General features: G+C 39.9%; 1 protein-coding gene and 1 long non-coding RNA gene across 3 annotated transcripts; both read right to left on the bottom strand.

The window, feature by feature from the left end:
- Nucleotide 1: 1 nt before the first annotated feature.
- LOC119646781 (DNA-directed RNA polymerases I and III subunit RPAC1) lies at nt 2-23,599 on the bottom strand. Its single transcript, XM_038047365.1, has 2 exons — nt 22,934-23,599; nt 2-872 (listed from the first exon to the last, which is right to left on the bottom strand). Exons 1-2 carry the CDS (start codon nt 23,065-23,067, stop codon nt 17-19), a joined length of 990 nt encoding a protein of 329 aa, XP_037903293.1. The 5' UTR covers nt 23,068-23,599; the 3' UTR covers nt 2-16.
- On the bottom strand, nt 22,276-22,927 carry LOC119646784. 2 transcript variants are annotated; one of them, XR_005248773.1, is made up of 2 exons: nt 22,777-22,927; nt 22,276-22,716 (listed from the first exon to the last, which is right to left on the bottom strand). It is a non-coding gene; the product is annotated as an uncharacterized LOC119646784 (long non-coding RNA). The 2 variants fall into 2 exon arrangements; XR_005248774.1 differs by having other exon boundaries at nt 22,276-22,713.
- Nucleotides 23,600-24,293: the final 694 nt, after the last annotated feature.

Here is a 24,293-nt window from a genome sequence, read left to right as displayed (position 1 = left end):
CAACGTATTTTTATTATTAAATAGATTCTATTTGTCCGATAAACTTTCGACATTTCATTTTTAGAACTTTCACAGCTTCTAAGAATATAATGGATGGCTTTAAAGCTCCCACTGATTCAACATTAAATACAAAATGATCACGAATTCGCGACATAGTCACAGCCTCGCTCAACTGTGGATACCTGTATACGTTTCTACAACAAGAATCGTAACGTGCATCTTTGATGTAGGCACAATCGTTATCGTCAATACCCACAACTCCCGGAGAAAAACACTTTTGTAAAAGGAAAGCTTCCTTTCCTGAAACTGTCCTGTTCAACTTTATTTCAGGGAGAAGTCGATAGAACGCCGTTGCAACTGGAGAGAATTTTGCATGATCTTTACCCAATCCTTTCACTGCCAGCAGCTTTAAATCGAACTCATGTCCCGGTCGCATTTGACTTATGAGAATATCATCGTGAATCGGGCCAACACTAACTTCAGAGTGTATTTCCGATTGCTTTCCTTTAGGTATCCACTTGATTTGACCCGAGTATATCTTGTGGTTCTTATAAATCGTATCAAAACTTGATGAGTCTTTGACATCTTTACGGCGTGTGCACTTTACTTTTAGTTCGAACTCAAGCGTATCATGTTCAGTGCCTTCTTCATTTTCTTCAGATCTATATTCAAATAGTCTAGGATCGGCCTTTAAGGGAATTAAACCGAGTCTGTGCGCAAGTACTTCATCTTGAATAATTGAGGTATTATTGTAAATGTAAACTTTTTCTATTGCCATGCTTGGCACTTCACTAAGCATAATTCTGCGAAATGCATTTGCTATGGCTGGGTGAACGCCAATAATATCAAACTCCATTTCCATTGAATCACACCTAGAAAATAAAATCGAAAGAAAAAAACTTCTTGAATGCCAAATATTCCAAGATATTGAATAAATATGATCAAATATAGAGATACAGATTGAGTGGAAACATATGTCTGTATAATATATAAATATTGGGTTAAGTGCAAGGATAAAATTTCCATAACACAGCTGTTGACCTGATGGTGCAGTATCTAAACTAGAATATAAAATATACTTAAGAAGATTTCAAATTTACAAAATTACGCTTAACCTAACTATTCACTGGTGCCACAAATATAGACATGCACTTCCGACGACACATCAGCAAACTAACATTCTCATTGTTTAAAAGTATTTGATAATATTGGTTTTGTAGCTTTTGAAGCTTTGTAATAAGATTAATTGGTACTACATAAGCTCTGGTACACAAGATGATCTCAGAAAAATGATAATGTAAGAACCAGGTAATGCATTAGTTTCCATTTGAATACATATCCCAATTAAAGTCCAAAAATGTACATTTATAGTTTATGTATACAATACATATAGGTTTCACAAGTCACAGAATTTTCCTCATAGAAGATAAAGACAAAACCTTTATACCCGAAACGTCGAGCTTCCGATATTATTATACGATTTGCCACTGACAATCCAGAGGACTCACCGAGTATTATGAAGTTTAAATTTTGGCGACGCTATTACTTTCAAAGGACACCATTATATGCTGCGACCGATTCATTGCGCCAAATATTGATAGAAAATTGAAGGGTAACTCAGATTTTTTTGCGAAGAATGTCAGCTCTATCCTTATTCAGTGGTCAAATGTTGGTATAAAACTTTATAGCGAAATAGAATTTAATAGAATGAATTAATTGAATTTTTGAATTGAATGAATTTAATAGAATGAAATAATAGAAAGTTTGAATTTGAAATGGAAAATTCCGATTGGTAAAATCTGAAAATAGTTTGGAAAATGCTGAATTGAATTGGAAAATTCTGAATTCAACTGCAAACCCTCTAATAATGAGTACTTTTTCCATTCTTCTTTCTTTTAAGATTTTTAAGACAATGAATTATAGGGGGACGGTGTGTAGTTTTGAGAAATTATTCCCTTCAAGTATGTAGTTACGTCCAATTTCACATAAGGAAAACTATGATTCTTTCAGTGCTTGGAATGTGCAGATTTTGTTGTTACCTATGGAATTTTCAGGACACATTTTCTAAATTAATCTATTGACAATCAATTTACTGATTGCTAAATTGCTTGCTTACAACTCCAACAACACCCAAACGGCTTCCGGCATCTCACTTACGTAACTATAGACTATAACTAACATTGAAGAAACGTACAATTGATTCAAAAAGACCTATGCAAATCTTCGAATCCCCAAGTTCGACAAGATCTCCACCAACCGGGATATTTGGTTTCACGAAGACTACATTTCAATGAAGATCTGTGGGAAGAGGTGTCTTTGGCACATTTTTTTCGATTATAAAATGGCAAATCTATAAAAACGCTAAGGGTGGAAAGACGCTGTTAATTGAGCAGCCCACTACAAAAAACTTTCCGATAAACGGGACGGTCACAACGGAGAGAGATCTCTTTCGATTAATCAGAAGATTTCCGCTGTTCAAGGACGTGCGCTCGCCAATAACGGCACAACATCATAGTTTTGAAAGATCCACAGGGGACAATACGATACTAAAGATTTTTGGAACCACACTGGCAATGACATCGAGTGGGATGACCCACTGAGGGTATATGCTCCAGAAAAATCCCTGAGGGTTCTGCTCTTGGCCCCGTTATGCAAGTTACAAAGTGGTTTAGGTTGCATCCATATCGCAGGGAGAGCTTTTCGTAAGTTGCATTGTATAAGTCGGGGGCCATACCCTTTAATTGCGGCAGAGGTTTAATACCCCCCACATCGACTGGTGTGAATGCTGAGCCTGCACTCAGTATAAGCCAGTACTGTTGTGCTAGTTATGGCAGGGCTTTCATTGTGGTCGCACAAATCAATTTGTGTCCGAAGAGAACGGTGGGACCTACACGGCAGGTACCCCTAGGACCTTTATGTATCTTCAAACTATTTTTCATTACAAACAATATGGGAGAGTCATTTCCAGACGTTCTCTAGTGAATTCAAGTCTGGACTTTTCGCAAGCCAGTTCAAAAAACTTACACCATTTTCCTTCAATCAACCTAAAGTAAACTTGAAAGCATAAATTCTGCCATTATCTATAATATTTCGAATACTTTTTCGTAAATCTTCATATTCTCCCATTTCGGCTTAACGAAATGTTTTCGGCTATCATTTCCGCCAATTATACTTTGAACTTTAATTTTCCTATTTGACAGCAGCTACGAGCAAACCGCGACTAATCCTCCGCCGAGTTGACGGCAATTCTGACTCATATCTGATTCTCCATCTGCCCAGGGACACAGGGTCACTCCAGACCAACTTTCTTTTGAATTAAAGAGTAATGTTTTTTCATAGATATCATCATCATCGCTAATGGTCTTCAGACTGTCTTCTTTTCTTTATTGCGATCTTAATTTATATTGTCAACCATTGTGGTCGGTATATTAAAAAGTTTGGATATAATGGCACTCTAATAAAACTAATTTATACATTTTTCTTAGTTTCTTAGGACACATTTGAAGCACTAAAAGCATCATAAATGGATAGCGAAAATAATAGATAATATGGTATCTATCTAAGAAGCATTGTCAGAAACATTGCCCTCCCTGTTTTGCTTTCTTTGTCCTAAATAAACTCTTTGATCGACTGCAATCCCATATTGTCCAATATGTATGGAGGCAACATACATATAGTGCCAGAAAAATTCATTCACTGAGTTAAACTACTTTACCGACATCCAAAGGACATTTTTTCGGAATGTGACAGGTATATTGAAATTACTTCCCCTCTTCTTCCGCATTCACCAATCAATTGTGCTTTCGTCATTCATTCTCCTCGTCAGTTGCACCAGAGGTATAATTAACGCCTGTCCAAAAAAAATTTCTTAATCTTTCACAGTAAAGATGATTTTAAGCAACCCATCTCAAATTGAAATAATTCCCTAATGCACAACGGCTCATTGCTAAATCTAAAGGAAACAGAATTTTTGGCATCCGCACCCAAAAAGACTGGTGCGTTACCATAACTGACCTCTTTAAGTAATAATAATCGTTGGCGCAACAATCCACGTTGGATCAGGGCCTTGAAGTGTGTTAGAGCACTTCATTCAAGACCGTAACGGTACACTAGGAGGCAATGTGGTCAGCATTGCTACTGTCCAAAAGTTTGGAAATAACATATGTATGCTCTTGCCATAAAAGACATGAAAACCACAAACGGGTCATCATTTTTCCCGGAAATATTTCGGGTGGAATATTTTTATTGAAACAAAACCTTATTAGAATCGATTCGACGTCTTTTTGTCTGTCACACCCGACTTATTCCGACATGGCCGGAGCAGTTATGACGAAATTTGATGAGAACTTGTGGTCTGTGAATCCTTTTGCATACAGCCAGTGGCGCCATTTTGTCTTGAGTTTAAGGGGGCTCCCCATACATGGGAAAGGGAGGTGCAAATGTTTTTTTTTACAGAATATGGCCATGGGGTATCAAATGAAAAGGCTCAATTAGTACTTTTCGAAACTGGTCCCATATTTGATACGGAGTGTAACCCCCAAAAAGTGCAACAGGTCTCGTTCTCAGAACCTATCCAACCGAAAAGTCCGAAAAAGATCACAGTGGTGTATCCAAACGAAATCTAAGTCTCAAAATACATCCTGTTACGATATCTGCACAAATAAAGTTAATAATAGTAGCACATTTTAGAAATTTAATATATGAATGGAAAAATGTGCGCAGAAATTTTCTCACATAAGATGAATACAAAACCTTCATACCTGAAGCACCAGCTTCCAATATTCGGACTTGTTTACAATAGGCAATTGAATCTGTTATTATTATATACTAGCTGACCCGACGGGCTTGGTTCTGCCTTACAGAACTGTCATTCCGCCATCGAGTTCTGGTTGCTTTTTCAACTCGGAATTACCAACCTACTTTCATCATCATCAACGACGCAACAACCGGTATCCGGTCTAGGCCTGCCTTAATAAGGAACTCCAAACATCCCGGTTTTGTGCCGAGGTCCACCAATTCGATATCGCTAAAAGCTCTCTGGCGTCCTGACCTACGCCATCGCTCTATCTTAGGCAGGGTCTGCCTCGTTTTCTTTTTCTACCATAGATATTGCCCTTATAGACTTTCCGGGTGGGATTATCCTCATCCATACGGATTAAGTGACCCGCCCACCGTTACCTATTGAGCCGGATTTTATCCACAACCGGACGGTCATGGTATCGCTCATAGATTTCGTCGTTATGTAGGCTACGGAATCGTCCATCCTCATGTAGGGGGCCAAAAATTCTTCGGAGGATTCTTCTCTCGAACGCGGTCAAGAGTTCGCAATTCTTCTTGCTAAGAACCCAAGTCTCCGAGGAATACATGAGGACTGGCAACATCATTGTCTTGTACAGTAAGAGCTTTGCCCCTTTGGTGAGACGTTTCGAGCGGAACAGTTTTTGTAAGCTGAGTTGTATTCTCCTATCCTTATTCTTCTTCGTGTTTGTGTTTGACCAGTGCGGTTTGATGTTAGTTGGTTGGTTTTCGGTGCTGACGTTGCCACCAGATACTTTGTCTTGCCTTCATTGCTGTGCAGCATAAGATCTCGCGCCGCCTGCTCGATGTGGATGAAGGCAGTTTGTACTTCTCGGGTCGTTCTTCCCATGTTGTCGATATCGTCAGCATAGGCCAGTAGTTGGGTGGACTTGAAGAGGATCGTACCTCTAGCATTTACCGCAGCATCGCGGATCACTTTCTCGAGGGCCAGTTTAAAGAGGATGCATGATAGGGCACTCCCTTGTCGTAGACCGTTGTTGATCTCGAATGGTCTTGAGAGTGATCCTGCTGCTTTTATCTGGCCTCGAACATTGGTCAGGGTCAGCCTAGTCAGTCTTATCATCTTATCGGGATACCGAATTCTCTCATGGCCGTGTATAGTTTTACCCTGGCTATGCTATCATAGGTGGCGATTGTCCACATTGCAATAGTTTATCCATCGCTTGCCTTAGACAGAAAATTTGATCCGCTGCTGATTTGCCTGGAGTGAAGCCTCTTTGGTATGGGGCAATGATGTTCTGGGCGTATGGCGCTATCCGGCCTAGCAAGATAAAGGAGAATATAGATAGTACTCAGCAACGTGATACCTCTATATTTGATGCACTGTGTGATATCTCCCTTTTTTGTATGAGGAGTTCGTGATAAGTCTCTGCGCGTGCCCGCGTTCTTTGAGAATGCAACATTACTCGGTATGCAGCATTTTTCCGTTCCGTTGCTAGCTTACATTCATCGTCAAACCAGCCGTCCCGACTTTTTTTGCGGCTGGGGCCAAGTATCTTTATGGCCGTATCAATGATAACGTTCTTCAGGTGGTTGTGAAGATCATTTGTTGATGCTTCACCTCCAGGACCTCTGCTGACTGCGGTTATTGCGGCATCCATTTCCCTCTTATAGGTGTCGCGGAGGGCTGTGTTGTGGATGGCTTCAGTATTCACTCTCACCATGACCATGTTAATTGAAGGCCACCGAAGTATTTTGCCCCAGCCAGATTTTGGAAGAAATTTTTTGTTTTCCATTATACTTACTTAAAAGCAGGGGAAAATTATTTCAAATACCCTTTTTACGTCAAAAGCCGTCATTTGAAAGAAGTTATTGTATTGCAGGGTGTGAGTAAAAATGTATAGAATCTGGCCCATTTGCGGATACCAATGAATGTAAATTGACTCACTTTGTGTTTCTATATCACCATGTACACCACGTGTGAGTCACTCAAAACTTACCAGAAATCGATAAACTAAATCAAATTCTTAATAAAGGGCGTGATCGCGATGAACAAACTAGTTGTTAAACAAAATAATGTTTTTGGCTTCGGTTTCGATCGCAAGGCAAAGACGATCTTACTAAATAATGCCTCGCGCCTTTGTTCTGCGGGGCAACATCATCAAGACCGGATATCGATCTTGTTTGCTCCTTCCATGTTATGTTTGGACCATGAAATTGACATTATGCTTTTATCTGAAACCCATTTGACGGAAAGACTGCTTTCGAATAAATTGTTACACATTTTATGACACTAAACCTCATGAAGGAAAAGTTCCCGGAAGTACTGGTATTCTTATAAAATTTCGAGTAAAACATCGTGCCTTTGGAGTTCATAAAAAAAAAAACACATTCAAGCATCTTCAATCCGTGTAGAAGAATGTGGTGAGCCTGTCATAGTGACACCGGCCTATTGTTCACTAAGGTACATCATGACCACTGAACAATTTGATTACTTCTCGGCAACAAATTTATTGTAGCGGGTGACAATAATGCGAAGCATAAACATTGGGGCTCACGATTAATGACTTCAAGAGGCATGGACAGACCTTATGGGAAATCAATACTGGCCAACAGATCTCAGTAAAATTCCTAACCTTATAGACTTTCCAGCCGCTAGGAAGATCTAGCGAGAACAACTGTTGCCTCAGCTATCGTACGATTAATAACAAAGAAGGCGGGGACGGAAAGTAGGTTATCACTTTTTGGTCGATTGAATGTGGGAAACCCCTACTTTATTGACCTGAGGGATATTAATTCTTTTTAATGTTCAGGTAAGTAAATCAATGCGTTCAGTTCTTCATATAAAAGGGCGAGTACCCCTCAACGAGCTACTTATTCTCGAGAGAGCAGCCAAGCGAAGAAGACGTCCTTGGACACCAGCAAAGTGGTAAAAGTTTTACGAGATTTTTTAATAACAAATTCATTTCTTCTTTACAGCAGTGGATAACTTTTAGTGATAAGCGCGATTAGTGTTAAGTTCTTTGTGAATAAAAAATTGTTTTTTGAAGAGAATTTCAGCCGAAGCAGAAATCGCCCAGAAAGCCCCAGTGATCCGATTACTATCGGACCAAACCCAAGAGAATAGTTTGATCGCCAGCTTGCAACGAAGTCTGGAAAAAATAACCAAGCAGCTTGCCGCTGCAAAAAAGAAATAGAAGAGAAGCGGAAGCAGAACGAGGGTCTGACAACCCTCATCAAGAGTTTGCAGGAGTCGCTCGACCTGCAAAACCGCGAAAAAAGGAAAACCGGAAGAGATTACGGATCGAGAGTCCACAAGTGTCGGACTCAGAGAGTAACTCCTCATCGGAAGAGGAGATGTCCACCGACAACACAGACAACACTGCCACCGAGGAGGAGGAATATGTAGACTTTCCACCTCTACCACCACCGAAACCAGTGCTGACTTTGCCGCCCATATTCAAAAAAGTAGTGAAATCCAAGTCACCAGAAAAACAATCTAAGCCCACAGGACAGGAAAGTCCTAAGGCTAATGAAGTTGAAAAATGTACGCTACCCGTAATTTTACGGCAGCCGTCAAAGTGGCCAGCGATAGAAAAGGAATTAAGGAAGAGAAAAATCAATACACTTCAGACTAGGAGGGTACACCTGGGAGTAAGGATAACTCCAGAGCGGCCGAGCGACCACCGGAAGCTCACGAAGTTTTTTAGGGAAAGTGGAATTCAATTCCACAGATATCTTCTTCCAGAAAAGAAGAACATTAATGTAATAATCCGGGGGCTCGAGGGAATAGCGCCCGAGGATGTGAAAGAAGACCTTGAGGATCAGGGCTTCCATCCAATCGAGTGCTTTTTCATAAAAATGAAAAACGGACCCTCCAGGCTATTGAAAATTTTAATGCCGAAAAATGAAACCGGTATCTACAATGTGAAATCGATTTGCCACCTGATTGTGCAAATTGAGTCACACAAACCGAGAACTTCGCAATCGCAGTGCCATAACTGCCAGCAGTTTGGGCACTCTGCGAACAACTGCTTCGCCGAAGCGCGTTGAGTAAAATGCGAGGGATCGCATCATTACTCAAAATGCGAAAGGAAACAAGAGCAGAAGGCAACCTGCACCAACTGCAAGGGGGAACATCCAGCCAGCTACGGCGGATGCCCAAAAAATCCCAAAAATATCAAGAAAACCTTCGCCCAGATGGCAAAATCTAACCCTTCCCCACAGGTATCCAAACCAACCAACAAGCCGATAGGAAAAAACGCAACAGCATCAAAAACACCCTCTTCCATAGCGAACCCGAAGCCCGTACAAATGGATCTAGTGCTGAGCAGCATGCAAGCATAGATCCAAAATATGATGGAGTCAATGATGACAAAAATGATTCAAAACCAGTTTAACTCGCAGATCCCTCTAGGCAACCCAACCAAGAATCAGCATGGTAAGCATTAAGCTTAACATTCTGTTGTGGAACGCAAATTCCGTAAAAGGAAAAATGGGAGATTTGAAAGAATTCCTTTACGAGGCAAACGTAGACATACTGCTCATCCAAGAAACGTTCCTCAAACCAACAGACCCACTTAAAATACCCAAGTACGATATATACAGAAACGACCGACTTACTGGCCGTGGAGGAGGCACCGCAGTCATCAAGAGAAACATCGAGCACCCATCACAGGAATGGAAGCTACAGTCATCGAGGCAAGGACAGGACCAGTTAATGTAAAAATTATATCAGCCTACCGACCATCATCAGCAGATAATTTTTCAGACGACCTTCAACTGCTACTCAACGAGGACAAACCGACTTTTCTCGCCGGGGATCTGAACGTGTGTCATCGAGATTGGGGAGCAACACGAAACACCAAAGCGGGGAGAGAACTGCTCACTTTCCTAAACGGAAACGGAGCAACTCTTCATGCACCAGAGGAACCAACACATTATGGACGCAGCACAACCGGCACCATAATCGATGTGGCTCTAATGAAGAATTACAACAACCACATCATAATCAACGTGTTGGACGACCTCTCATCGGACCACAAACCGGTGCTATTTTCAATATACAACATATATATTGAAAATCCACCGAAAACGATCAAAAGCACCAATTGGGACACCTACCGCCACATTCTAACCCAATACACCACAACGACAAAACTGGAAACATCGGAACAGGTAGAGACAGAAATACAAAACCTAATCGCTCGACTAACTTCATCCAAACAGAAGAGCACAACGGAAAGGATAATACGGAGCAGACTGCAGGACCAACTCATCGCGCTCAACATCATCCCAGAGGAACAATACGGATTTCAACGAGAACATTCATGCGAGCTACAACTGGCCAGAGTAGTCTAGCACATTCGCAGTGGATTAAACAAGCGGAAATCGACCGGACTAGTCATGTTCGACATATCGAAAGCTTTCGATAAAGTCTGGCACGCAGGCCTCATAGCCAAACTGGAGAAATTTAAAATATCCCATTCACTGATAGGACTAACCGAATCCTTTATTACAGATCGAAGTTTCAGGGTGGCATTGGAGCAGCATCAATCAACAGAAAGAAGGATAGAGGCAGGAGTACCCCAAGGATCACCGCTATCACCACTGTTATACACAGTATACACGGCGGACATTCCAAGACAATACAACCGCCTCACAGGGATCTCCTTATTCGCGAACGACACATGCATTTTTCACACTTCGAAACAGGCACGCTTCATCACAGACAATCTCCAGAAGACGACCAACACAACGTTGGAATACTTCAACAAGTGGAAGATCAAAATCAACCCGGAGAAGACCCAGGCAATCTTCATCTCAAGAAAAAGAAAGCAGGAACCGGGAAAATTCAAAATCGACAATCAGCCCATCGAATGGAAAACAACAGCGAAATACCTAGGACTAACTTTCGACAACCGACTAAATTGGAAAAAACATATCAAGCCGAAACGCGAAGCCTGCACAGGTACGTTAAACTCTCTTTATCCATTAATTAGAACTAAGAAACTAAATATTAAGAATAGACTTTTACTTTATAAGCAAATAATTCGCCCATCCCTGCTATACGGGAACAATGTCTTTTATCAAACATGTAAGACATATAAAAAACAATTGCAAATATGTCAGAACATAGCTTTAAGAAAAATCTTTCATAACGATCCCATAATAATAAAACTTTAAACATTTTAAAAATAGAAACTAATAAAAATGAAACCTATCCTAGCTTAAGGGCACTAGTATTGTACGATTATATAGTATTATAAGATAATATAGTATTATAGGATAATATATTGTAAGTTAAGATGGTATTATAAGATAACATAAAATTCTTGTAAAATGACAGAATTATTATAAGATAACACATAAGTATTGTAAGTAATATATAAGTAGTGTAAGATTATATTATAACGTTTAAAAAAAAACAAGTCGGGAAACCGGAAGCTTGACGCTTCAGGTATAAAAGGTTTTGTGTTTCCCTATGTGAGAAGCATAACGTAGTTCTCCATTGGCCCGACATATTTAAATCGCTCAGTTCTGGGCAGGTTACCACCATTGCCAGAACTCAGCGATTTAAATATCTGGAGGGGCAGATTACTGCCATTGAAAGAACTGAGCGATTTAAATATCTCGAGTCAATGCTACCAGCCAATGGAGAACTGCGTAATGAAATGTTTCAAGCATTAATGCCACCTGGATGAAGTGACATTCCGCAACTGGTGTTCTTTGTGATGGACGTATCAGCGCACGTCCCAAATCTAAAATTTACTGCAATGTCGTCCACCTGTCCCTCTTTATAGTTTGAGTGTTGACTATAAAGGACAATGAACGACGTCTTGCGGTAATGGGGACGAAGATGTTGCATTGCATTGGTGGCGTGACACGTTTTGATCACGTCTGAAATGAGAATATCCGCGATCGATATGGGTTTGCACCGATCGTGGAAAACCTGCAAGAGACGCGTTTTCGATGGTGTGGTCACGTAATTCACGCTAACGAGAATTCAACAACCAGTATTGGTCAGAACATCGAAGTCAATGGTAAGCAACCAAAAAGCCGGCCAAAACAATGGTCGCATGATATACTGGATGGGGATTTGAAGGTCTCGCGATTACATCCTGATCAGACATTTGATAAAATAAGATGACGAAACCGATCACGACGAGCCGACCCGGCTTGTGAACTGAAGACTGAAGAAAAAGAAGATGTGAGGAGCGGTGAGCCTGACAGTTCCGTGTCACATAGTTAAAAATTCTATTGGCATCTATTTTTTAGAAAGTAATTTAAATAAATCATTTGATGGAAAGCCCTGTATTGAAATAGTCAACCTCATACGCTTCACACTCTGAGTTTACTATAGTATTATTAGCAAATGCCAACAATTTAACCAACATCAAATATAAAAAAGGGCTAGGCAGAATTAGATTCTTCTTGAATGCAATTTTAATATTTCACTCGAATTTCAATTATTCTCGTTAATTATGACGTCAGTATCTTATTTGTATAGCTTAGGATGCTGTTAATTAGCACGAAATTGATAAGTTTGAACTGCTATAACTTTCCCAATAATAGTTGGATTTTCATGAAACTTGGCATGTGTATGCACGAGGCTGTCCTCTATGTCGGTGTACACTTAGGATGAACTTAAGGGAAGTTTTTTAGTCAATTTCTAAAAGTTAATAATATACTATTAGTAAATTTTTCGAGTAGATACCGGAATGGGACATCTCTCGAAGATTAGATTTGATTTGCATGGCTTTGGAAGCAGTAAACTCGCGCGAAATTGCTAAGTTTGAACTGCTATAACTTTGGCGTTAATTGCCTGATTTCCATGAAATTTAGCACATATATACGAAATATTGTCTTCTATGCTGGTACAAAATTCGGAAGTCCTAGGATGAATTTAAGGGGGGTTTTTCAGTAAATTTCTAAAAAGTAGTAATATACTATTAGTAAGTTTATTTGAGCAGATATCGGAATGGGACATATTTGAGGCCTAGATTTCATCTAGGCGCACCACCCTGATTTTTTTCGGATTTTTAGGTTGGGTAGTTTCCGAAAATGAGTCCTGTCTCACTTCAAATGCGTACATTTTAACTCCTTACTCACGCACTTTGCAATTTATGCCAAAACTAATGTCAGTTTCGGAAAGTACAAATAGAGACCTTTCATTTGATACCCTACACAACTATTTCCGGTGAAAAAAATTTTTGAATCCCCCTTTTGCATGTATGGGGAGCCCCCCTTTAAACTCCACCTAAATTTATGCCACTCGCTGTATGCGTGGGATTTCATAGTTCCCATCTGTCCACCAAATTTCGTTCGGATCGGTTTAGTCGTTTTGGAGAAAAATGCGTGTGACAGACAGACAGACAGATAGACAGACATTGAATCGATTTTAATAAGGTTTTGTTTTACACAAAACCTTAAAAACAAAACAGAAAACAACGCCCCGAGTAAAGATGGACAACAATGTCCACAGAGAATAGAGGAGCAAAGATGTCGAACACCAGCTCCAGATATATCACAGTTCCAAGGCAACGAGTTACTCATTTTTCAGTTCCACTGTGTCCATATCGATACGGAAGAGTGAAGTTGGAAAATTTTGATACAAAAGTGAAGTTTAGTAGTAAGTTAGTGAAAAACACAAAAATTATCAAAGCTAAATCTGCTGAAAAAATTTAGTGCTGTTGATTTTAGGAAAAGGATATTTCCTGAAAGATAGAATTCAACATAGGAGTTGCTCACAAAAATTTGATTTTTCTAGAGATTGCAGGAATTTTTATTGATTGAATATTTTTTCTGGTATTGTCAAAGGAGACACGGAGAGAGGCCACAAGTGCTCCAACGGAGTGATAAGAAAAAAATAAGATGATGATAAAGGATGAAGTTGGAATCGGAACAGAAACAGGACTGTAACAAGAATCCTAAGTCACCTGAATTCCAGGGGGGAAAACATGCGTATGTCAGGCTAACAAAGCCACTTCTAACCAAAAAGAATATTTTAGGCAGGAAAAGTTTATGTAAGGGGCTAATCGGCGAAGGTTCCAGCCTAGAAAGTGAAGGATATTTTTAACTTTACAATTCGTGATCAAACTTTTTCCAAAATCAAATCGGTAAAATATGCGAGTGAGAACACGGATCCGGAAAACGATACAGCCAGTTCAACCACTTAAAAAAGGGCTTAAAATAATGATGGTTAGAGGGATAAATTTATATGGAAAGTTAGAGGTAATAATTATTGATGAAAACTGTACCGTTTATGGTGAGTTATGCCGAAACAAAATATTGCCAATCGACGAGTGCGACCGGCAACAATATAATATTATGCAAAATAGAGCTCGATGTCATACTGCAAAAGCCAGTCGAAACAATACTTCCCAACGGTTTGGACGGATTGGCCAGGCAACTAAACCGATAGTAATCCCATCGCAAATTTATGGGCAATATTTAAGGAAGTAGTGTTCAAGGAATCTAATCCAACCAATCGTCGATCGCGAAGTGAGTGGGATCAAATCAGCAACGACCATATTTTCATTTTAAAGGTTTTATGTAAAAAAATTAAAATCGGTTTACTATCTGTCTGTCCGTCCGTCACATGCATTTTTCTCGCTTGTAGCGATTCACACCAATTTTTCTCACCACCATGTGGGGTACCAAATGCAATTTATCGGTTAATACTTTCCGAAGCCAATCTAAATTTTGACATTTGTTGGAAAGATAGAGAGAGCGGGGTCGAAAGTGATCATTTCGTTAACGAACCCATTTTCAGAAACTAGGAAATCGAAAAATCTGAAAAACAATCAAGGGGCTGCCACTATATGGTGCCTAGGCTCCGAAATACCTTACATACCAATATCCGTTCAAATAAAGTTAATAATAGTATATTAATATAATTTTTAGTAATTGGCTGCAAAACCTCCCTAACCACCCAGCCCGCAATGTAGGGGAAAACATAAAGCACGATCCTACCAAGTTTGGTGGAAACCGCACTATTACTAACAAAGTTATAATAGGTCAAAGTTGTAGCTTCTATGTAAATTCAAGACTTTGAATGCCAATATCACCCGAAAGTGGACATTCTCACATAATATATGCATATATTACATGCTACGTACTAATGGGACCAGTGCACACTCAAATGTCTTTATAAAAGAAATACACAAAACCTTTCATACCTGTAGCGTCCAGTTTTCCGTTTCCCGACTTGTTATATATGTTATTTTGGAATATTAGAAAAATCAAGTAATACCATACTTTTCGTCCACCCTGTAGAAGTAGCTTTCCGAACTTTAGTCGGAAATTCGGAAGCTAGTCGTATAAAAAGTTTTGTGTATTGCTTATATAAGCACACTTAAGTGGGCATTTGTATCTAGCCCGCAGTCTATGCATTTAGTTTGTCAGACCCTTCACTTTAGTATGATACTGAGATTCAAAGTCTCAGAATGGAAGAGCTTGAGAAGCTTGGCAGTATCAGGGTCTATAGAATAGTCTATATTACTACAAAAGTTGACGAGTTTCTAAGAACAGAATTATGGGCCTCGGATACGTTCCTGCTGTTTGGAAGGTATCGCTGATCGCCAGATAAGGATCCGACACATTTGAAGTCATATACACCCATCAGTGTTCTACCGGTCATCTCAATATTATTGATTATTGATCTGTCTCTCTGTCACACGCACTTTCCTCAGAACCTACTAAATTGATTGACACGGGGTTTGATGGAAAGGTGGGGACTGTGAACCCTCGTATATGTGGTGAATTACATTGTTGCACGTTGAACCTAAACGAGGGGTGCACCATTTTTTAACCGAATATAGCCATTTGGGCTATCAAATGAAAGGTCCTGAGAATAGATTGTAAAGCGGAGTGGTGCGGCCATCCGAAAAAGGTAAATTACCTCAAGGATCCATTCTCAGAAAATACCTAATCAAAAAATTGGAAAAAAATGTGGTGGTCCTTGCACCATGGCCCCGAAATACTCTCCGTTCTGATACCTGCTCAAATAAAGTTAAAAATAGAATACTACTATGTTTTGAACATTTACCACGAATCCCCTTTAAATTCATCCTAGATCCATAAGTAGTATAGGTTTCAATATGGAGCAGCATTCTGGAAAAATTGGTGGAAATCCTACTATCATTAAGTTATAGTAGGTCAAAGTTTGCCTCTTTCGCGGCAAATTACTAATAAACGAAAACATCAAGTATTTAGGAACGTAGTGCTATTTGTGTTTTAAGCGATAAAATGCGAGTAAAGGAAGAAGGAAGTAAACGAGAAAACGGGACTAATGTCGACAGAAAAAGATCTGGCCAGCCTAAAGCTGCAACAAATACTAATAATAATCGTAGGCGCAACAATCCAATTGGATCAGGGCTTTGAAATGTGTTAGAGCACTTCATTCAACACCGTAACGGTACACTCCAGGATTACAGTACCCTATAGGAAACAATGTGGTCAGCATTGCGCTCGCCCGAGATTACTACCCTGATTTGACTCAGGTACCCATTCACAGCTGAGTCGATTAATATCCGATGTCAAATCACGATACAAATTCCACTGCTACCAGTGAGATTTGCACCGCGACCTTCCATACAACAGCCTTGTGCTCTAACTACTCCGCTATCTGGACACACACAAGCTACAACAAAGGAACACGTTTATTACAGTGATGTCTAAACGTAATCAATATTTAACCTCCTTTTAGGAGCTCATTTTTTCGGTTTTTTGAATTTTTTTTTGTCACGAACAAGATAAAAGATATAAAAATTTTCCCCATATATTTATTAATATCTTAAGCATACGTAACAATTTGTTCAGCCAGAAAGTACGCGGCAGCTTATTGACTAATCTAAATAGTATTTTTAGGGGGTCGCGTTAGAGGGGGCTCTGCTCATTTTAAAGAAAACAAATCGGAATATCGGAAGCTCGCGCTTCGGGTATAAAGGTTTTGTGTTCATCTTATGTAAGAAACTTCAACGCACATTTTTCTATTCCTATATAGCTACAAATCCATACCTTCATATTAAAGAGATGATATTATCCTGACACTAACCTGCCTATTTCCGAATACTGTATATATATACCCGTATATAAATTGATTATGGGTACAATCAATTTATATACGTACATATATATTCCGATTTACTCCGTGCACAAAAGCATACATATGTACATAGATAGTACGTATATTAAATATGGTTGGTTTAATATACAAAAATATCTATCTGAATTAGACACTAGCTCAAAATTTCTGAGAGCTGATCAAACATAAGAGAATTTTGAAGAAAATATTTCGTTCCTCCTGCGAAGTGACAAAAACAAATAATTATGATTTCTGCAAATTTATTGGTGTTTTTTTCTTGTAAATTTGTCTGCTTCCAAACTTTTGGACGATAGTGTATATGATATGTATATAATTTATCAATGAAGCATGACTTGAGTGTGATGTTGGTTTCAATTTAGAATATGAATTCTAACTAAATTCCTTCACTCTTCCTCCCTAGCCCGCAAAACTCACGTTATAGAGACATCCAATAAAACAACGACCTAAGGAACCTCAGAGGCCACGCCTCATTGAACATCTGAGGCAGGAGAAGCAAGGGTCGAGGTTGTGATCCATAGTGGTTCCTTCGTCTCGATCGCGGCACTCGGGTCCAGAAATTTACGGCTCCACACGGGCGGTCAAACAGTGTTTTCTTTAGTTTTCACTTCCAGTTTTAGCTCACGTGATGTTATATCGTTAACGAATCCCTGCGTTTGTTCTTAGTATTTTTCAGGATCTGGTGCGGACCCACGAACCAGTAAAGACATGTGAGGGATCGAAGCGTTCAAAATACCCCCGCCCTCCACATTCCCGAACCTGGCTAGCACAAATGCGTCCAAGCACGTGTCGACGGAGTATCAGCTTCAGGCAGACCTTCACGATCAATTTAGCCGATTTCTTTTAGGTTTTAGGATAGTTCTTCCCTCTAGGTCGTCTCTGGCCACCCATGATGGTCGTTTAATCATCGCAAATCATTTTTGTCATTACAAACTTTCTCACATGGGTTTTATGTAATTAAATGTCTACCTCGTATGTCAGTCGTTTTTGAATGTCGGTGTACGGAGCTTAGTGCGACTCCAAGCAGGCGGTATATGCAGTTGGCACTGAACGCCAGAAAGGTAAGTGAAATATAAAAAGCTAAATATTAGCTTGCAGAGGTGCGAATGGGAGTGAAAAATACTATTAAGCTTATAAAGTATTGCCATTCAGAGTCGAACCTTTTCTTTATATCAAGTAGGCAGGTTATTGTAGATGCCTTGTGAATGAAGCAAGACGTTCATTTTCTAAATGTTGATCCAACATATCACAATGTTCAAAGTGATTTATTTTATGATTTTTTGGAATGGAGATAACCCCGTAAATGAAGGATTCTCACTATTTTTTAAGAAGAATGTGAACTGGGCACATTTCCAGGTCGTTGGAAAGTGGACGTTCAGCAAACAATGGCTCATCAGAGAGGAGAGGAACTGATAAGGCTTTTCTACAGGATAAAAACAGGGATTCTGTCAAGCACGATCGACTTTTTATTTTGGCTCCCCTTAAGGAGGGAAACTACAATAGGTGTACACTACCGATACTTTCAGCCAATATCATATATGTGTATATATAAGTAGCGTTTCTGCCGTCTTTTGCAAATCTAAAATCTATTGCAACTTTGCTCTTCCTGTCAAATTCCAAATGCTGAGCAAAATTATCGAAAAACTTCTCGCATTCACCCGAACCAAGTTTATGATCCCATATCCAATTCCAGATTATCTTGTGCGTATCGAGAAGGGATTTTCCAGTTTGAACGCATCAGAGACATTCGTATATATTTGTGTTTTATTAGTAAAGGAAACATTTGTCTGACTCAGACACAGCCTCACAACCTTTATCTGAAGCAAATATTTGTCTGACACAAACGCAAACATTTGTCGGTTTGATATCCGAGATAGACACAAACATTTGCTTGTCTGTTGTGTGAGCCAGACATTTTCCTAAGCCGCTCCATAAAGGTGGCAATTGCAAAAGGCAAGCGAGGCTGTACTCTTCAGAGCACTTGGAATGAAGAGATAGGCGAGCCTTTGAAGACAGGTCATTTTTCCTCATTTTTGCTCTCATCTACCTTTGCACAGATAATTACGTCTTTTAATACGCCTTGATATACTCAGCACACCATGGATAGTATTAATTGTCATTTCTTACCTATGTTGTAGCAAAAGGTGTACCGCTTGCTTTTGTTATTTTACCCAAATTTCTGACTTCCGAACAAGTATTTGGAGCCAGCTCAGCCGCCGCAATCTATAATAGAATACCAATGTCTAACAATCTGCAAATGATTTTGGAATGCCCTTGAAAAGGTATCGGTGATCGGTATCGTGATTTGTCGGCGGATGCCAGTCGACTCAGCTGTGAATGAGCGAAATCAGGGTAATAATCTCGGGCAAGCGCATTGCTGACCACATTGCCTCCTACAGGGTACTATAATCCTGTAGTGTACCGTTACGGTCTTGAATGAAGTGCTCTAACACACTTCAAGGCCCTGATCCAATATGAACTGTTCCGACAACGATTATTATTGAAAAAGTAAGTGATTTCGAGACAACTTCTAATTAAACAGTTCAGATACATCAACAACTGCTTAAATGTGGAGACGACCAACCACGGAGATATAAGCGTTTAAAGTTTTTCCCCGGATTCCTCCAAAAATCAGAAATTTTCCTGGCACCTAGACCCCTCAACCTATATACCATTTTGAAGCTCAAGGTATCAGGCAGCGAATCAATGTCTAATGACTGGCGGCGAGGCATTATCTGGCCAATGCATAATCAGGGGAAAATCACACAGTGAAGTAATTATAAAAATGCCATCTATAAGATATTCCCTGCTATCTTGCCAGATAGCTTCATACGCCCAGAATATCATCGTTCCATACCAAAGAGGTTTTATTCCAGGCAAATTAGCAATAGATCAGATTTTCTCTCTGCGGAAAGCGTTGGAAAAACTGTTGGAATATGACCATCAGTTCCATCATCTTTTCATCGACTTCAAGACCGCCTATGATAGCTTAGCCAACGTAAAACTATCCACGGTCATGAGAGTCGGTATCCCGACCAAATTGGTAAAACTGACTGGGCTGACCCTGACCAATATTCGAGGCCAGATAAAAGCAGCAGGGGAACTCTCGAGATCATTCAATATTAGACCCTATCATGCATCCTCTTTAACCTGGATAAAGTGATCCGCGGGAGGGGGTTAATCGGGAGGCACAATTCCCTTCAAGTTCACCCAACTACTGGCCTATGTTGACGATATTGACATTATGGGAAAAAACAACTCGAGAACAAGCGGTTTGACATCATATTAATGAAGACAAAACGAAGTACATGGTGGTATCAGGACCAAAAACCCAAGAAACAACAGCATCAAATCGTCCTGGTCAAATGAGAACAATAAGGAGAGGAGACTACAACTTTGAGACTGTTGATGTTTTCTCCCATCTAGGGTCGAAATTCTTGACCGATAACATTTACGACAATGAAATCCGTACACAGTTATTCGCTGCCAAGACAGCCTATTTCAGCTTAAAAAACAATTTCACTGAAACCGTTTTACCGTAGGGTCAAGCTCAATTACCTTGCCTGTTATCACCTCTTTTCCTCGGAGACCTGGGTTCTTAGTAAGAAAAATTGCAACATCAGGAGGCACATGAAATATATGAAGACGAATCTAGGTTGTTAATTGCTGTCTTATGAATCTTAGTCTTAGAATCAAATCAGCAAGTGACTTTATGAGATTATCACCTATTACGAACATCGAAAAGCTTAAAACACGATCCACCAAACGGCCTATGTTACCCTCAGGTCAAGTGATAAGCGGTTCATCGACCGAGATACTTGGCTTTACGAGGATTTGCACATCTTCTACTTCCAAACGCACTGCCGACCTTAGGAGCAATTCTACCTGTCAGCGCCACTGAAGTCTGGGAAACGTTCCATTGTTTCCCAATGAAATCGGGAGAAGTAACAGCCTGACGACATCGCAGCTAAGCATTTGAAAGCGGAGAGCTAGAACTCAACACTGTGGTTTGGTGAATTCTTCAATCGGATAATTCAGACGAGTAGAGCAGGGTAGAAACTGGCAAGAAAGCACCACCGTTCCAATGTAGAACACGTCGGGAAACCGAAAACTGGACGCTTCAAGTATGAAAAGTTTTGTGTATTTCTTTTATAAAGGCATTTGAATGTACATTTGTCCCATTAGTATGTAGCATGTAATATATGCATATATTATGTGATATTAAATGATCACTTTCGAACGCGCACTCCCCACCTTTCCATCAAATGTCAAAACTAAGATCGGCTCTGTAAAGTACTAACCGAGACCTTTCATTTGATACCCCACATGATTATATTTGGTGAAAAAAATATACATTCCATTTTAGCATGTATGGAGACCTCCCTCTTAAATTCGTCAAGGTAGAAGGATGTAACTGACTGTATGCATGAGCGTTCACACTTCCTACGCTTCCACCGCGTGTCAATCGCTATAACCGTCTCGGAGAAAAATGCGTGTGAAAGAGAGACAGTAAACCGATTTTAATAAGGGTCGAAAGTGGTCATTTTTTAACGGACTTATTCTCAAAAACTACCCAACCAACAAATCTGAAAAAAGACAATAACTAGTGTATGGTGCCTAGGCTCAGATATACCTTATATTACTATAAATTTTATTAATTTGTTGCTGTAGACTTTGCAACTGTAAATAGGGTCCATCCACGCATTAAAGTTGAGCATTACCGTGTAGATCAGCCTTCGTAATTCCGTCTGCAAGATTCTCCAAGGAGATTTGAAAGCGGAGCATAAATTCATTTCAAACTATTGTGTCTACTATGGCTTGAAACTTGTCGCAAACTCGAAAGCTTTCACAAACATACTTAACTTGATTTTGCGTTCCAACATCGTTATTGTGTGCAATTACATTTCACATGTTGTTGGTTGGCGCGAGATTGGACATGTGTGGTCAAGTGGCGGTTGCCGCCAGATCGATCACCGCAATTTGTCCACAGACGTGCAATCTCGTTGCAACTTGCAGACAAACGTGCAATCTTCCCGCAACCAACAACTTACTTGGATACGTTTGCCATTTGCCGCAACCCAGTGGGAACCAAAGGCAGAGCATCCTTAAAGATTCGGTTAATAGCAACTGACCTTAATGGAATCTGTGAGCGAATAATGCTTCAAAATTCCAAAAAGGAAGCTTTTGTTCGTGTTTTAGTGCATGAGCTTTTTGAAAATGTTTGATTGATCTAAGCCACTTGTTCAAGGGCAGTGAAACGAATAAAAATTTAAAATACAATAGTGTAGTGTTATAAATATAGACTTCATTGGATAAATGGAGATATTATATTTTAAAAGTATATTATAGAAAAAACATAAGTTTCAATTTTAAAGCAAGTAAGCAAACTATCGTTGTTTTTTTTTTTTTTATTTTGAAGCATTCTTTCCTCCTGGGAAACTCTAAACTACCGAGCCAAACCCCTTATTCAAACGTTTGTGTTAAGGCGGTTTTTTGATATTTGACAAGTGTGTGGATGCGCAAGATCACCTAAAAGCGCCAGCAACCAGGCCAAACACCTTACCCACACGATCGCGCTTCAGACTTTTTCTTAAAGGTTGGCAAATATGTGGCATTAGAGGTACATTCATCTCGCAGGAAACCTTGATGTGATTTCACATTAGTTTGACGCGGTTGTCAAACTAATGTGAAATCACACCATAATGAACGATCTGTTGGAGTGGAGTACTGCTGGAAAAACACGAAAAACACACAGGAACTACATCCTTTAGACAATATAAACTATAACTGGAGATGGAGGCTGTAGGAAATCCCGCGAGACCTGTATAGAGCGCTGAAGACTGTAATGACTACTGAATGTTAAAAACATTAATTAAGCTACCTCAACATTCATCAGGAGTTAGAACACGTACGATATAGGAACAAGAGTATATATTCCAGGCCAAGAGTAAACGTAATTCAGGATTGAAGTGAGCTTGGACAGCAGAGATCGCAATCTCACCGTTAATGTAAAACAGAGCAACGAGATTACGAGAGTAAACTATGTACATACGCAAACCTCAATCTTACCTGACAATGACAATTCGGAAATTATTTTTAAATGTTTCAAAATCCCATGGTTCATCTGCCATCCCACAATCGTTTGGGTCCTGTTTGATTTTATGCTCCTCAAGATAAATTCGCGGTCGCTCGGTGTCCCCCATGTTCACTTTCACTACGTCTATTTGAAAATCCTAGCATACGACGAAAGCAGGAATAGTTAGGATTTCGGAGACGTCTCATACACGTGCTGCACTATGTTGACACAGTACATCTAATATTAGATATGTATTCCGTGGGTAGCAAGTCTACCAAATACAATTTGTGTTCTCAGTCATTAAAAGAAAGGGGAGGGTCCTTTGCTTAAATCACGTCCTTTTGACTCACAACATGTCACAGATTAAAGTAATGATAGAAAAAGAAACTTTCATTTAAAATTCCCGACTATACCGATTAGCTCTATTTAACCGGGTAATGCTGCCATTGGTTATCTATACCAGCCGCGTACCGTCTTTTGCTCGCTATAACTGCGCTTACGGCCGCGGTGAATACCGCTCCATTTGCTTGTCAGCTTTTTGAATCCCATTCCGGGCGTTTAACTGTTTGTATGTTCGAAATGCTTTTAGTGAATTTGCTTAATTGCAGCAGGAAAGTTTGAGTTCAGATTTCCTGAACTTATAATCACTTCTACAATTTCGTCTCTCCTAGAAATACAGTGGCGTTACCGCGATGACCGCGACTAAAGCCTGAAATACAACATAGGGATGAACGTGCATGTTCGCAGTGAGAGAGCTGTTAAATGACGTAGGTTGCAAGGACGTTTGCGGCTGTTAAGTTGAAGTTCTGAGCGCTCGCGAGCCTCGCAAAGCGTACCATTTGGGGTTTGCGTCTAACCGGCAACGTTAGGCCGGTTTTTGATCGCGTTGTGACTTAAAAGCATTGCGACGAATTGTAAAATCAGGTGAGGAAGAAAGAGAATATTCCATTAAATCACATTGCATAAAATACATACAATCAAATGAAGTATTTTCGAAATAAATACCTCCTCAAATTTCTCTTTTGACAAGTAAACACTTACAAGGAAAAGGAACGACTTTCACCACGCTTGCCGTCGTGTACTCTGCGAGTACCATACCGCACGCAGCTCATGTAAAACAGCTATAATCTGCGAGTAGTTAGCGGCCGCGAGACTTGCAATGCGGACGGCGACGAGCGAGGCGAATGTCGTTTCTTTTGCTTCTGAGCGTTTAACTGTTAAAACATAATTTTCAAGAGGTAATTATTTAGAAAATACTTCATGTAATTCGCATCTCGTCTCAATGTTGTCTCGCGTTGTTACGGGGAGTGCGATCGAAATTGACGTAACGAAAAACAATGGCGATTAGACGCG

This window comes from Hermetia illucens, chromosome 1 (assembly GCF_905115235.1).
Source record: "Hermetia illucens chromosome 1, iHerIll2.2.curated.20191125, whole genome shotgun sequence".
Lineage (NCBI taxonomy): Eukaryota > Metazoa > Arthropoda > Insecta > Diptera > Stratiomyidae > Hermetia > Hermetia illucens.
Note: the sequence above shows the minus strand (reverse complement) of the source record. Positions and strands in the feature narration are given on the sequence as shown.

Coding starts and splice junctions, on each gene's coding strand:
- LOC119646781 (XM_038047365.1), bottom strand. CDS start 23,067: ATGGGGGACACCGAGCGACCGCGAATTTATCTTGAGGAGCATAAAATC. Junction 873..22,933: donor TTCCGAATTGTCATTGTCAG/GTAAGATTGAGG, acceptor TTTATTTTCTAG/GTGTGATTCAATGGAAATGG.